At 34.7% G+C, this 16,104-nt stretch overlaps 1 protein-coding gene across 3 annotated transcripts in view; it reads right to left on the bottom strand.

Moving 5' to 3' along the window:
- Positions 1–369: 369 nt before the first annotated feature.
- The window catches only part of rnf220b (ring finger protein 220b), a 50,160-nt gene continuing 34,425 nt past the window's right edge, over positions 370–16,104 (bottom strand). For 2 of the 3 annotated variants that reach the window (XM_030132096.1, XM_030132098.1), the window contains 9 exons: positions 13,536–13,579; positions 13,105–13,192; positions 10,264–10,360; positions 6,556–6,615; positions 6,388–6,428; positions 6,209–6,293; positions 3,294–3,402; positions 922–996; positions 370–828 (listed from right to left, as the gene is read on the bottom strand). In XM_030132096.1, the coding sequence (XP_029987956.1) occupies positions 757–828; positions 922–996; positions 3,294–3,402; positions 6,209–6,293; positions 6,388–6,428; positions 6,556–6,615; positions 10,264–10,360; positions 13,105–13,192; positions 13,536–13,579 (671 nt within the window). In that variant the 3' untranslated portion in view covers positions 370–756. The remainder of the gene's footprint in view (positions 829–921; positions 997–3,293; positions 3,403–6,208; positions 6,294–6,387; positions 6,429–6,555; positions 6,616–10,263; positions 10,361–13,104; positions 13,193–13,535; positions 13,580–16,104) is intronic. The other variant, XM_030132097.1, reaches the window with a different exon arrangement.

Here is a 16,104-nt window from a genome sequence, read left to right as displayed (position 1 = left end):
ACCCGCCTTCAACAGAACCAGGCCCCTGGTGTGTTCACTGGGCAGAACCGCAGCAGAAATCCATTCTAGAAAAGATGTTTCACTTTGGAGAACTGGCTCCAGGAATATCCCCAGAATTAGGGCTCAATGAAAGAAGTAACCTCAGAAGTTTGTAGACACCAGTTTTATTGTAGTAACATTGATAAAATTAGATTTAATGATACTATACAAAGAAACACATCAATGACAAATCCAAAGTGAGCCTGACTGTGAAGTCCTTACTGTAAATATCTCCAACCTACAGGAAGCTAAAATAATAAATGACCTAAGGAAAGAAAAACTCTATACAGTAAGTACAGTTGGGTTGATCTTCTAGTCAGTATCATACACAGCATTCAGAACATACACAAAATTATGTACATGTGCTTTGCAACTATGTTTTTTTTTTCATAAACAGACAAAAAGGATTAGAAAATTGATAAATATCGTCCCAGAGCATTGTATTTCAGTGCCGGATCTCTGTTTTTTTTTTTTTTTTTTTCTTCTGATCTCACTTGAACATGGATACTGTACAGGGCTCTTTAAAGGAAGGTTAAAGGTCACATGGGCAGGCCACACTTGCTGTCAGAGGTTAGTGGATGTAAACCAAGTTCAGGAAGGTATGAGATGGAGGAAGAGGAGGATGAGGGTGGGAGTCTACGACAGGCCAGCTGCCCACAAGTCCATCCACCCCTGACAGGCAGGAGAAGCCCCTCCCCTTTTTGTCCCCATTGGCTGTCACAGGTAGACCCGCCTCAGGTCTCCAGGTGAGGTAATGGTGTTGCACTGTGGACACAACTTCTTTGCTCCCTGAGGAGGATCATTCACATCTTTAGCAAGTGCACATTTGTTTTTTTTCAGTTTATATGAATGGACAGATTGTATTTATAGTGTTTTGTTTACCAGCGTTCGAAGCCAACACTCTTCACAGTGAACGTGCCAGCACTGGATGGAGGTGAGCGGAGTGGTGTATGTATCCTGCAGTGAGAAGGACATTCATGTTTAAATTTACCCCTTTATATACTGAGTCTGACTCCTCAAACTGCATGGTTTAGAAAATTACTGCAAAGTTGGAGAAGCTGTAGGTGTGGACATGTGACAGGAATATTTCAGGGACATCTGTATGATGGACACTCCCAAGACACTGATGTCACTAATGAACCACGTGAAGGCTCTGAAAGGCTGCTTCGAGTTTTTGTTCTCTTTTTAGCACCTGAGAAAAGCCCACCTAAAAAAAACAATGTCCGTTTAAGTCGAGGGTGGGCAACCTGTGGCTCCTGGGCCACATTTGGATCTAGGGCCCTTTTTAAGTGACTCAACACATTTTTAAAAAGATTTTGCCATTATTGTTGCAACCATAAAGTCATTCTGATGTTATGCAGTTGTAAAAACGTAGACTATGCTCCAAAATAGACTACTTTTTATTTAATGACACTGAAAGTATTCATCTGTATAATCCATTGCAAAGAAATCCTTCATATGCCAGTCATTTTTTGCTGCACAACACAATGACAAAGGTCATAAGTGAAGTTCTGTATAAACTTTGATTTATTCTCAACATATTCTGTACCAACTGATCCTGAAGAGTTTCTTAAACAGTCGACACTTTGAGGTAAAGCACATACAGATATCCTTTGGGTCCAGACAGTTTGACCCATGGTTTAGGTCTTTGGCCCTATTTGGAATATGTTCTCTTTTTCTTGCCATCAAACAATGTTTTCCAATGAGGAACTGAATCCTCTTAAAGCTCAACAATGAAAAGAGCAGTTCTGTAGCCTGTGATGTTGTGTTTTAACAGGTTAATTTAGAGTCAAACTGACACATTTGAACTGATGGAGAGTCAGTTCTGGTTCTGAACACAGAGACGAAGTGGCTTCAGGTTGACCAAACTGAAAAAGATCCAGTTCAGACAGGCAACTCCAGCTCTGCTGTTACATGCTGATGTGATTCTCCCCACCCATTAACTACACCTGACAATTTGGCAGCATCTTAACTCTGCAAGGATTTTCCAGCTCTCCCTCTGATAAACCAATGCTACTGCCGAATCCAACCTTCACCTGTAGTTTCTAGAAGTTTTGCATCACTACCCAATACCTATATGTAAAATATCTGTGGGGAGTGATGATCCTGTAGCCCATACACCAGACTCTAAGCGAGTCTGCTAATGCTATTGCAGTAAATATTAATATTACAGGTGGTTTAAACGCCTCTGTTTAGAGGTGGTAACTTTGATTTTGTAATAAAAATTTCATGACAGTTTCTTACTATTCGACTATACATCATCATGAAGGTGTAGAATTGAACCACTTTCATTTAAAAAATTCCATTTCTGTTTTGTGTGTGTGTGGGGGGTATATTTGTTGATTTTTCTGTGCATTATCACCAGCACTGCTTCATCACACTGGAGTCACATGATTGTCTGCTTCTCAAGAGGTATGTTTCAGTGTTTAGTATCACTTAATGACATGTAATATAAAAAGGAGTCACTAGATGTCGACAAGAACCAACAATTAAAGCATTATCAGACCCAGATGTTTAGTCAAACAAATTTGAGCTTTTTAGTAGATGTCTACAGTTCAGTGTGTTTCTTTGGGGATTTGGGTTCTTCCTGCTGTGTGGTAACAATTTGTCCTCATAATTGTACGGGAAAAAGTGTCAATTTATCATATTTGTATCATTCATATTTTATCAAAATAGTGACATGTCTACATATTGGTTAAGCTCAGGAATCCAAGACTTAAGGCTAAGAAATGCCTGTGTAGGCTATTTGTCTTAAAGTGATTGATATCGAAACCCATTTTCTGTAATGATTGACATTTAAATAAAGTTAGGTGATGTTTACTGTATTTTTCAGCTGTAGAAAAAATATTTTAGTCGCTCTCTGAAAATGTTTTCAGTAGAATTGTAATCTTTTTTTGAAAAGGACAAAAGTACCAACAGGGAAGAGAGTTCAAGGATGCACAATAACCACAAAAAGCTATGAAAAGTGAGTAGAGGCAGTTTAACCCTGTCTATGACAGATGTACAGAATATTTAGAGTTTTCATAATTTAATGTCTGTTTTTTTTTTACTTAGATGTCTGCTTCCCAGTCTCTATCAAACTTCAAAAATTAATTCCATACAAATATAATTTTTTAACTGGGGCAGGGTGAGGCTTATATCAGCCAGTTAATAAGTGGGTTTTTCCTGCTCCAAACAATGATCCTTTAAAAATCCACAATCAGTAGATCTCTAGTAAAGTGTGTCTAGGTTGGAATCTGATATTACATACTCACCATGCAGATGAGGCATTTAAATCTGTCTCCTTTAGACAACTGTTTCTCCAAATCCCGTATCCGAGCTTTAAGTGCATCTAGAGTTGTCAGCGTGGAATCCTCTGAGAGCCTGAAAACACACACACACACGGACGTTAACAGGAGAGGAGATGGGAGGGCGCATGAGTTACACACACACACTGGAGAGTCATTTATAAATCGAAGACAGATTAAATTATTCGCTGGCCAACATGGACACTGAGCATGAAATTTAGCAGCGATCACATCGGCTGCATTCGCTATCTCATTTATCATTAGCAGGGGTGGGGATAGGAGGTGGGAGGGCAGGTATCAGGGTCCTCACAGACATAGACAAAAACACATGCATGGTTACAGGACACATGCAAACATACAACGCATTAAATGTGATGAAATGTGTATGACCATGCCAGATGATGTCATTACCTTAACGTGAGTGTGAGAATAACACAAACACGTCAAAATACACTTTAGAAAACAGCTGTTGTGGTTGTTGTTGCATACTCCAATAAAAATATACGTAGAATATGTTTAACAAATTAAAAAAAAAAAAAAAAGGTAGGAGTGATGGTTTAAGTTTACATCAGTTTACTGCTGAATTCTGTAAAGACATAATTTATGTCACTTCCTGTAAATGGAGTGGTCTGTGGAATTGTAGTCTTTTATGGAAGATAAGATAATACATAGTAAATGAGTTGTTAATGAGTTGTTAAATGTTAAATATCTGTTTAGTAGGACTTTAATCTATAACAAAACTAAAGAATACTGAATATAGACGTTTACACCCTATACAAATTCATGGTTTACAGCTATTTTGGAATTAGATTAACATGCGCTGAGGATCTGATGAAATCAAATGTGCACATTCATGTAAAACACAAATAAGTAGTCTATTAATCATTTTTAAGAAGACCTACATATAGAATTCAACTTGTTATAAATATTTGGCTTATTTTTGATCAAATTTGGCTTGAGAGTCTGGTTTCGACCAGCTCTATAAGTAAAGTGTGATGAGATAACTTTTGTTACGATTTGACGCTATATAAATAAAATACGATTGATTGATTTGATAAAATATGAATGAGTAAATGACAGGGTCAGAAAACTCAATTTATTGCTGAGTTTAATTGAGATGAGAATGTACTGATTTTACAGCACATCCCCACCAAATTGAGAAAAAATACATTTAACTTACTTAACTATCAAAACTAGGGGTGTAAAACAATATCGATACACTACCATGATATCATTATCATCTTTTGTGATTCTGTATCTTTTCTCAGAAACACGTTGCTGATATCACTGCTCTACAATTTCTTAGAAAATATCTGCTTCAGACATTAAATGTGCTAAATCTTACATACTTTAATAAGATGAATCAAAAAACAAATTACAAAAGTACTGGTTAGGTCATGTTTGGTGGTGAATTACACATATATGTTGGTTTATATACAATTATACAATGAATTTATAAATGTTCCACTAGAAAGAGCCTGAAAAGTGAATTTATTGTTACGTGCAGACACTGTTTTGAGGTAGATCTGGTAGCTCTGAGATAAACATTCCTTTTGAATTAAACCAATTCTCTCATTAAATCTTGGATTTCACATTTTGGCCCAAGACTGTATCTTAAAAACTACAACCAACTAGCACTTTTGACTTAATTTTTCTTTATTAGTGACTTGAATTTGGTAAAGTTTTACTACTTTTATTCAGGAAGCATTTTACTTTTAGACCAGTGTATGTAATTGTTTATGTGATATATTCACAACAGAATAATTGTTTGTTGAAACAAATAACAATACTTGACATTCCATTTTACAGGAATATTATATTTGTATTTATGCAGCTGACAGTGGATCCGTCCATTTTATGAACATTCAGTGAAAACACTGCATTAAAGCCAACACAAACAGTGATACATTTATACACATGAGTGGGTGACATTTCGCTGTGTTCATTTTGACTCTGTGTTCAGACTGTATCTGTCCCACCGTGAATATGTAAAGAAGGATAAGACAAAGATGCGTGAACATCTGTAATATTTACACATTATGACTTTGGATTCACACACATAATTGCCTAACTCATAATCAAATTGACAAGAGTGTTGGGACACGTTGAATTCAGGTGTTTCTTTTCTAACAAGGGTCTGGGATAGACAACAATAATGACAAATGTCATAATATAGTTTCATATTGGTATAATATATAATATTGATTATTCATATTGATGTTTATATGTCAAATCAGCATGAACAGGACATCTTACAGCTATAAACATGATGTGTCCCAATATTTTTGTCCATATAGTTTATAAACATCAATATTTGTTTAAAGTTTAATGAGAGATTTTTCTTCCTGAGTGAGATGCGAAGAAAGTAGATGGTTAGTGGTACAAAATTATTTAGTCAAGGCATGACAAATATTTTAGAAATTTAGAGGTAGAACATTTAATATCTTAGTCATTGATTTAAAAAATAAATTAATTAATGTTGAGATAAATTAAGTAAAAAAACATCTCTGAGGCATTTTAGAAGTAAAGATCATTTAAACCAAACTAATCAATGCAATGATATTTATCACAATATAAAACTATACTATGACATTTGTCATTATTGTTTTGTAGCCCAGACCCCTGTTAGAAAACAAACACCTTAATTCAATGTGCCCCAATACCCAGACAGGCAATTATGCTACGAAGCTAACGATATTCAAAATGTAGCGCTCTACACATTATTGGTGGACATTTTCATTTCCCTCACAATAGATTTTCTTGTTGTTACACTTACAGCCCTGACCCCATTCAGAAGTGGATGTGAAATTATTTATAGAAACTTTTGCTTGTTTTTAGATGAGTTTTTATTAATTAATATTAAGATGATTTGTCAAACTTACGCCTCTATTTCAGTGTTTTTGCAGGTTTTGGGGAGACAAGCTATGCTGCTGTCCATTTTCTCTCCGCTGCTTGTAGATGGACTCCCTAAAGAGATCAAACAGATAGAAGAGACTGTAAAAGAGGGGCCATTCTACCAGTCTATCAGTGTATGAATCAGTTCACCCTCAATCCAACCCACCCTCACTGGACCACTTCGACAACTCCAACATACTGCTGCTGCTGGAAAAAACAACAAAACACACTTTAATAAGCTTCAAAATCACACACTGAAGAAAATGACAAAAGGTAAGTAATGTAGGACTGATTTCATGTTGAGTTTAATTCAGAGTCAGTAAAAACAACATACTTTGCTGTTGTGTCCTTGGAGCTTTCGCCTGAACACGGAATCACGTCTGTCTCTGAATATCTGACAAACAAAGCTCAAGAAATAACACGATGCTCAGCCAACACATTCACCTGATTAATAAACTCGTTTCAATACTTATTATGATTGGAAAATAAAGAATTCATTCAACAAGCCAGCCATCAAAAAGTTTATGAGGTCTCTCCAAATTTAACCCTAAAGACACAAAAACGAAAAAAAGACACAATGCTTAATCAGTGAACGAGAAAACACCATTATCTTCTACAACACCGATTCACCTGTAAAACCCATGGAGTTTGATCAATGACAGTAGATGGAGATACTTGATTTATATATAATCAATAATTAATTAACAAAAATGAATAAAAAAAACATACAAATAATAAATAATGTGAAAATAGAAGCAAATAATAGACTAAAATTAAGTAAAAAATTAATGAAATTTGCAATAAAATGAACAAAACAGCCAAAGTAATTAATAAAATGAACAAAACTGAAACATTAATTCACCAGTGAAACCCATGAAGTTTAATCAATGACAGTGGATAGGCAGACTTGGTTTATGTTCAGATAATGATATACTTTGTTTAAAAAGACACTTTTTCTTCTGTTTTCTCTGTTTCTGATATAATAACCCTCAACTTTAATCTGAACTTTTATGAACATCTACATGATCAGTAAATTAAATATAGGAAAAAACCTGATTTTCACTGAAAAATGCCGGAGGATAATATAACAAATTGTGATAAATCACTTTAGATAGGTTAAATAGAGAGAAAAATTCATTTGGGAACTGACATAAAAGTAGCACTGTGTCTTTATGGGTGAAGATAAACTTTTCTAAAGGGTATTTAGTGGGTATTAGAAGTATTTACTGATGCTTAATTGATGTTACATAGAAAGTACATTATTACACCTACTTTGGGCTCAACATTTGTATTTTCAATAATGCACCAGGTAAATTTCAAAGCATTATTTCTAAGAATGACTTCAATAACTCAAACAATATTGGTATTATAACTGAAACTGCTCCTATACTATGCTAGTAGTATAACTGCTGATTTTTTTAATACTATGTATACAAATTCCTTCTACCCTTTAATTACTGAACCTACTCAATTAACTTCTTCATCTGCAACCCTTACTGATAATATATTTACCAACTCTTTTAATAATGCATAAAAATCCAGTGTTTTCTATTCTGATATATCTGACCATTTTCCACTATTCCATATTTCATCAGTGACCTCAAGTAATCATGCTGAAGCCCACAAAGCTCTCAGATTTAGAATATATAATCAAATAAATATTGACTGATTTGTGGAGCTAATTGATGATATTCCCTGGGATGATTTTTATACTTATTATGATGCTGAGCAAGCATATCAATCATTCTTCATCTCTTTCAGTAGTGTCAACAAGTGCTTTCCCCTGGTCACTACGCAAACAAAACAGGGTGGTACAATCAGTAAACCCTGGTTTACTTCTGGTCTTCATAAATCCTTTCAAGTTAAGAATAGATTGTATAAAAATATAATAGTAATCCATCCCATATCAATATTGCAAATTATAAAAACATAGAAATAAATACAACCATCTTATTAGAATTGCAAAGACGAAATATTTCTCTGACAAATTTAATGATGTATCAGATAACATCAAAACCACATGGGGAGTCATCAACCAGCTCCTTAATAGGGAAAAGGCCTCAGACACTCTCCCACCCCAGTTTGTTGATGAAAACAAAGTTTACTCTGACCCTTCTGATATTGCATGTGCCTTTACAATTATATTGCCAATATTGGCTCAGGTGTATCAGAGAGGATAAGTCCTACTGCTGGATCACCATCTGATGTTTTGAAAGGTTGCTATCCTTCTATTAAGAGCTTTGATCCTCCTACTGACAAGGAGATTATGGATATAATCATCAATCTGAAAGATTCAGCTGCTGGTCATAATGAGATCAAGGCAAGCTTAATTATTAAAATTAGTTCCTCAATAAGCCATTGACCTATATCTTTACTAAATCTTAAGGAACTGGAATAATACCCAAGGACCTTCAAATTGCTAAAGTAATTCCTGTATACAAATATGGAGATCATAGTTTATTTAGCAATTACCGCCCTATCTCAGTCCTTCCATGTTGTGTTGAATTTGCTCTAGGAATTTTTCTCGATTTATCTAAAGCTTTTGACACTGTTAATTATGATATTATACTCCAAAAGTTGTCATATTATGGATTTTCTGGAACTACTCTTTTATGGTTTAATAATTATATTCAGAATCAACAACAGTTTGTAATTATTAATGGACGGTCCTCGGATAGAGCTATTTTAACGTGGGGTCCCATAGGGATCTATATTAGAAGCACTCCTATTCATGACTTGGTTGCAGCCTTGTCCTTTCTATGTCCTCTACTTTTTGCTGATGATACCAATTCATTTTTTTCACACACCGACTTTAAGATACTTATGTCCAAAGCAAATTATGATTTAGATAATATTTCCAAATGGTTCGTATTAAATAAATTATCTCTCAATGTTTAAAAAAAAATTCAATTTTATCATATTTACATTAAAAAATTTAAAAAAAATTGCGATTTTAACATCTGTTTATCCATAGCAAATGACCCAAGTACTCAGGTTTCATCAACAAGTTTCCTTGGAGTCTTGATTGATGAAAATTTGAGCTGGAAGAGCCACATTCACTTTGTCTGTAATAAATTAGCAAATTCTGTTGGCATCATTGGTAAAACTAGTAGATTCCTTCATCAGAAGTGTCTCCTTACTCTTTATTATAGCCTAATTTATCCATATCTCATAAACTGCAATATAATCTGGGGAGCAACTTATCCTACCCACCTTCATAAACTTATATGCAGCAAAAAATATTCTGCAGGATGGTTACATTTAATGACTCAGCTGCTCACTCAGCCCCTCTTTTCAAATAGTTCAATATCCTCTCACTTTTTACTTTAAATAAATACCTTATCTGTATATTTCTTTACAAAATCTTGATTCAACCTGCTACACATTCTTTGCCTTGTAAAGCCTTCTTCCAATTTTACAAAGATGTACACAACTTCCGTACAAGGCGTGCCAATTGGTCACATCTGCCAATGGTCCGCACTAGAGGTGGTCAGTTCTGTCTGAGGTTTAGGGGGGCTCAGCTATGGAACAGTTATATTCAAATTGCATCTCAGTCTATTTCACTTAGTCATTTTAAGTATAGGCTTAGTATAGCCTTATCTGATTAAACAAATTTAAATATTCCTCATATATACACTCTCACACCCTTACACGCATTTACACATACTCTTTTTCTTTTATTCTTTGTTTATATTTTGTCTGTTTATTTTGTTGTACTTAGTCCATTATTGCTTTGTTTTAAATATCTTTGTCATTGTTAATGTTGTAATGAGGTGAGATTAATTTTATAAGCCCAATGGGGTTTTCTGATCTCACCTGCACAATCTGTTTCTTTGCATGTTCTAATGTTGATTTGGTGTTATGTGCAATACAAATAAATACATAAATAAACATGGCCATGTCACTATCAAATGTGCTCCTTGTGAAGTGAACCTGAATCCATTCTGAAAGTTGCTGCTGATCTCTTACTACAGTAAGATGAGTTTCATTTTCTTTTATTCTTTAACAGATTGTTTGCTGCTGTCTTAGCTGTGAAGGATACTGTGCTCGGCCGTACTCCAGAGTGTCGTCTCCATCCACATCCAGGTCTGCGTCACTATCCCGACACTCCTTAGTCGTTGTGCTCACCAGGACAGCACCTGATCAACCACAGACAGTTATTTTAGTTCGTTTGTTTGTGTACAAAGAGTATGAAACTGCTCATGGAAGAAAGTTGGGACACTTTTGAAAATGCATTTTATTGCATTTTAAATGCAATAAAAACTACAATCTGTGACTTTGTTAATCTACTAACAATAAGACCCAGACTAACGTTCACATTCATATTTTTCAAATTATGCATCTTCTCCCACTGTTTTGAAAAATATCACATGACCTTGGTACAGGGTGCTAGATCTTTATCCAAATAAAAATTCCAGACTTTTTCAAAACTGCTATTTTTTCCCCAAAACCTTGACTTTATGCATTTTTATGCTTGTGTGCCTACTTTTTTGGTTGAGATTGTACCTGATGGGCCTAGTAGAAAAGTTAATTTTAATAAATGTATGAATGAATGAATGAATGAATGAATTCATGATTTGCAGTAAATTAACTTATACTGACAGACATGTTTTCAAAACATATGAAAATCACAAAAAGTGCATTGGATATCACACAAACAAGTTTCAAGTTTTGAGACGAGTTAAATATAGACACAGTTTCTATGAGCAAAACTGCTTTTGGGCATGATAAATCACTTTGCGTGTGCTAAATTAATATATTTACATTTTCTCCTCCCAGCACACGCACAACTGCGTGTAAACGCCCCATATTGCATATTCATTGTGGCAAATGTACTAACTGGATCAGATGCACTATTTTGCACCTTTGAAAGACGCAACCCTTAGTGTGCACTGTTAGTAAATCAGTTTGTACATTTTTTTGCGTGTGTAATGAGTTTGCACACGTTTTAATACACGCAAACCTTTAGTAGATCTGGCCCTATCTGTCTTTGAACATACTCTAAAATTCAACTATGACAAACTTTTCTACCATACTTTTCATATTAAGACTTTCGACAAAATTCCAGACTTTTAAAGGACTGGAAAACAGTGTTTCAAAATTTGAAACTTTTGAAGACTTTCATGACCTGCGTAAGTACCCTGTTGGCATCTCTGTCCCTGCTAGAACACAAACACAGCTACAAACCAGTAAAAATACTTTAGTTTGTGTTGGACATTGTGGACCCTCAGATAATGTTAGTGGACAAAGAGGTTTTAATCATGAAAGTGAAAACCAACAAGTTCAGTCATGATCAAAGGTAGAAGATTTGGTGCAAGGATTGTTTAAGTGTATTCTTTATACTGTGTAGATTTCAGCACTGGTACGTGTGTCCATCTCCAAATGTGTTGGACTGTGATCTAGAGCTGAAATGATAACTGAAATTGATAAAAGAAAAATTTTAAAAAATCCTTCCCATTGTTATTATTATTTCTATATAGATATTTTTATATATCCTTTTACTTTTATACTTTTGTAGCTGTTGTCTCAGCTGGTTCTGGAATAAAGAACAAGTTGTTTATCAGTTTCATACATATCTTTTTCACATCTTTAATATTTTTTCGTCTATTCAAATGATCGTTTAATCAAATCAAACTGAAGAAAGCAATAGATAAATTAATCGATTATAAAAATAATGGACAGCTACAGCTCTACTGTGACCTGCTGCAGGTCATACACTGACTTATACAAATATGTAACTTACCATGGTTGTTGTTTAAGACACATACAGGAGCATGTTCATTACATAAAGCAAGTGCGTACTGGAGTGGAATGCATTTGCTTTCTAAGCTCATTGTTTTCACATGAATACTCAAAAAAAAACCTGAAATCTTCACTTTGAGATGTATGAAACTTTACCATTTTGCTAAATACTCACATGAGCGTGAATGAAGTATAACCCTTTGGTGAATGCTTGTTCTGTGTCTAGACATGATCTGTCGTCTGTCAGTGACGAACCTGCAGACTGTGGAACTGAACAGTGATATTTCCTCACATGATTACTTAGTCATGATAGTGGTGTGTAAGAAATAAGGGGCTCATCTAGGACAGGACTGGATTCAATAGAACTAAAATAAAAAATCCTCCCTTACCACATGGACACGCCAGCGCACTTCAGGAATTCAGTGAAGACTCATGTGAGTCAAACTGTGTTAACTTATCCACCAGCTCATATAGGATTTTTATTCTTATAATTGCCTCTGACTTTTTTTGACTGATATTTTCTACATTGTACATTTTTGGAATTCTAGTTATTAGTCATATGGACAGAGTTATTCACCTTTTTTAGTCCCAGAGTTACTTGTAGATTCAATAAACTTTTCAGTTGTTTTGTGTTTTTCTTTTTTCAAAATCTGTCAAAATCTGAATGCAACTAAAGTTACTCTATGGCTACTAAAAAGAGAAAATATTTAAGTTGTACTTTTGTCAATTAAACAAATTTCCAGTGAATTAACAAATCAGATTTAGTTTTTGTTGCATTTTGTTACATCACAAAAGTCTCACAACTTTTCTGTAAATAAAACAGAAGTGTTGGCTGCTTTTTTGTTGTAGTTATTTTTTCTAACTTTAGAGCCAACAAATATTTTGTCAGCCTTTTCCCTGGCCCTCGGTTTGTGTTTGTCAGTCAGTGTGTGATAAGTTTGCAGGTCAGAGCCTCCTTTTCCTCCTCCTTAAAGGAAATTGTTCCTTTTACGGAAACCTTGGAGGCACGGTGCGAAATTGTAATTGGGACTGAAAAGTTCAGTGGTTTTTCAACTGCCACTCAGTCACATTATTTCTCCTTCAATGAGCAGCATCATACACATGGGTACCTCCATGACACACACACACTCAACACATCAACCTTTAAATCCTCCGACCAGAGATGTCATTTGTATCCTTCTCCTGTGGTTCCAGTCGTCATCTGGCAGTACCAGGTCTGCAGACGCCTCCTGCCACACAAACACATATAAAGCCAAACATCAGAACAACTCAGTGAACACAGCCTCGTGCATTTCGTGACCTGCAGCTATGGATCTGCTTTAGGTTTTCATAGCTATGAAGCAGCATTGGCAGTGTTTTCACATGGATACACAGCAGCTGACAGTGATCCTGATGGTACATGAACATAGTGTCACAGGGTTCAGACCCGTGACACCACCTTGACCTTAAAGTCTGCAAACCACATCAGCTAGATTTTCATCTACAGCTATCAGAAAATGTCAGAGAAATACATCTTTTCATTTTTCCTTTACTCAATGAATAAAATGCCAGATAAATAGAATAAAAAGGTACCTGTCCATCCTCTGGTTTCCTCCTCTTCAGTTTGCTGATCCTGACTAAGGATGGATGAGACACAAACATAAGGTAAATGGTCACTTTAGTTTGGTAATTATATTTAATCAGCTTGTTTTTTTTCTTCTTCTTCTTTTTTATTTTTACCTTATAATATTAAACATACTTCTTTCTCACCGCAGATAGCCTAAAAATTACTGCCCTTTTTCCTCTGACCAAAAATTCAAAAGTTGGACAGATGTGTATGCACCACTTTGGTAAAATAAACCTTTTATTGCCATTAATCATAGAAGCAAATGGAATTAGTGACAAATATTTAAATGGCTCAGGTTTTGCACTACAGAACAAATACAGCTTTAATGACAAATCCTGATGGAGAACTGAAGGAACCGCACCCAGATCTGGAAAAAGCCCACAGCTCTTTACTCCAGTAAAAAAAAGGTAATTCCACCTTAAATCACCAGATTTCACAAAATATTTATGATTCTCCCTCTCTGATAAGTATTGTTAACAGTCCTTCTAAACACTATACAAAATTACAACCTCATATAATCATCAGTTTTTGAGATATTGGACTTAGAAAATGAGGCGTCAGACTGATTGAACTGTAGAAACAAGATACAGAGTTCAATAATCCATTGTATTCGAACCATTCATGACAGATTCATGACACTTTCAGGAGTTGTTTGAAGGTACAAGATGTCTTTAACTTCTCAAAAACAATATCCACAGCTGTATGTTTGCCAAAGTACAGCTTGCTGAAATGCTGAAAACTGTAAATAAATAGATAAATAAAATTTGTTCTTCAGGGTAATTTTGACTTGGTCTGTCATCATATTGAACCTTACTGAATCAGAATGTTATGAAAATGTGAAGCAAGTCAGAGCTGGTTGGACGAGGTGTCTGGGGACTGTATATGGACCGACCCTGGGGTAAAACTACAAGTGCTGATTCCACTTCTTTACTGCAACATAAATGAAAAAATACACGTTTGTTATGTTTTTTATGCTGTAATTGTGTCTATACAACTGTTACACAGGTTTTTGTTACATCTTTAATGTCATTTTTATTTTGCTACCTCATTCATCATTTTTATTTTGTTGTCTTTAGTGTTGTTTTCTTATCTTGATTATGTATTTTCTTTGTTTCTGATGTTTTTTGCCCTTAATGTCCATTTTGTTTTGTTTCATCTATGACATCATTTTCATTGTATCATGTGTTTCATGTCATTTTTGCCTTAAGTCTTTCACATCAGTTGTTGAATAAGACCTCAGATCACCAACAGTGCACCAACTTATAGAATCTGAGTCTGCAGGTGTATTTTTTACTTATACACCAAGATGTTTTCTTTTCTACGTGTTATTGTTCTGTCCGTTTAGATTTAAATCAGTCTTGATGTTTTGAAGACACGCAATGCAATGATACAAGATAAAACTGAAGGAAAATCCTCTTAAATACATTAAAACCAATGAAAATGTAGGGAGCAAAAATAAGAAGTTGTCAAAAAATAAATATTCAAGAAGCATAGATAGTTGATAAATATAGAGACCTGAACTTACTTGCAGTTACTTACTTAAGTAACTGCATTTCAGACACACACCTAAACACCCATAATTGCAGGACTGTGATCATTTTATAAATATGTATGACACAGTTTAAAATATAATCCCACATAACCAGGTTGACTCACAGAAGTAGTGAGTGATGACCAACTGTGTTTTATAAGATTGTAATGACAATGCAAAATTTATTCAACAGTTATCCAATATATATCCAATATAATTGCACTATTTTTATAGCCTTGGTTCATAGGTATGCATACTGTTACGTAGATATACATACTGTTTTCATAGGCAATACATACTGTTAATAGTGTTCATAAATATACATACTGTTATTAATGGGTAATACATACTGTTATTGTAGTTGATATCGTTCATAGACATACATACTGTCACATGCTGTTAATACTGTCAATTCATATTTTCTCAATTTTTATTTTTATTCTACTTCGCTCTATTCTTATATTACTTTGTAAGATTGTAAAAAATTTTATTCTTATTTCTTATCTTATTTTTAGTTTTGTCGTTTAATATTCACTCTATTCTTATTTCTGTAGTGCTGGTGTTTTATTAATACTGTTGCACTGACTGGAATAGCACTTGTAATTTCATTGTACACAAAATGACAATAAAGGCTATTCTATTCTATTCTATTCTATTCTATTCTATTCTATTCTATTCTATTCTATTCTATTCTATTCTAAGTAACACCTGTAAAACAGTCTAGTAACATTCAACCCTTTTTTGATTATCTGATAGACACATCATCCATGTATAATTAAAGACCCAAAAGACACATATGTAAAAGCTCAACTCCAGCAGTTTCTGTTTTTCCAGAAGTCTCAGCGAAACGTCCGCATCCCCAACCTGTCACCACCCCCAGATCCTCTTTCACGTTGTCTGATATAAAAGTTAACACGGCAGAACACCAACTGCACCTCCTCCCCCACTGTGAGCTCTGACTGACTGACTGACTGCAGATTGCATAAGGGGACATTAAGTTTTAG

This window comes from Sphaeramia orbicularis, chromosome 4, assembly GCF_902148855.1.
Source record: "Sphaeramia orbicularis chromosome 4, fSphaOr1.1, whole genome shotgun sequence".
NCBI lineage: Eukaryota > Metazoa > Chordata > Actinopteri > Kurtiformes > Apogonidae > Sphaeramia > Sphaeramia orbicularis.
The sequence above is the reverse complement of the archived record's forward strand: the minus strand, read 5'-3'. Positions and strand labels throughout refer to the sequence as shown.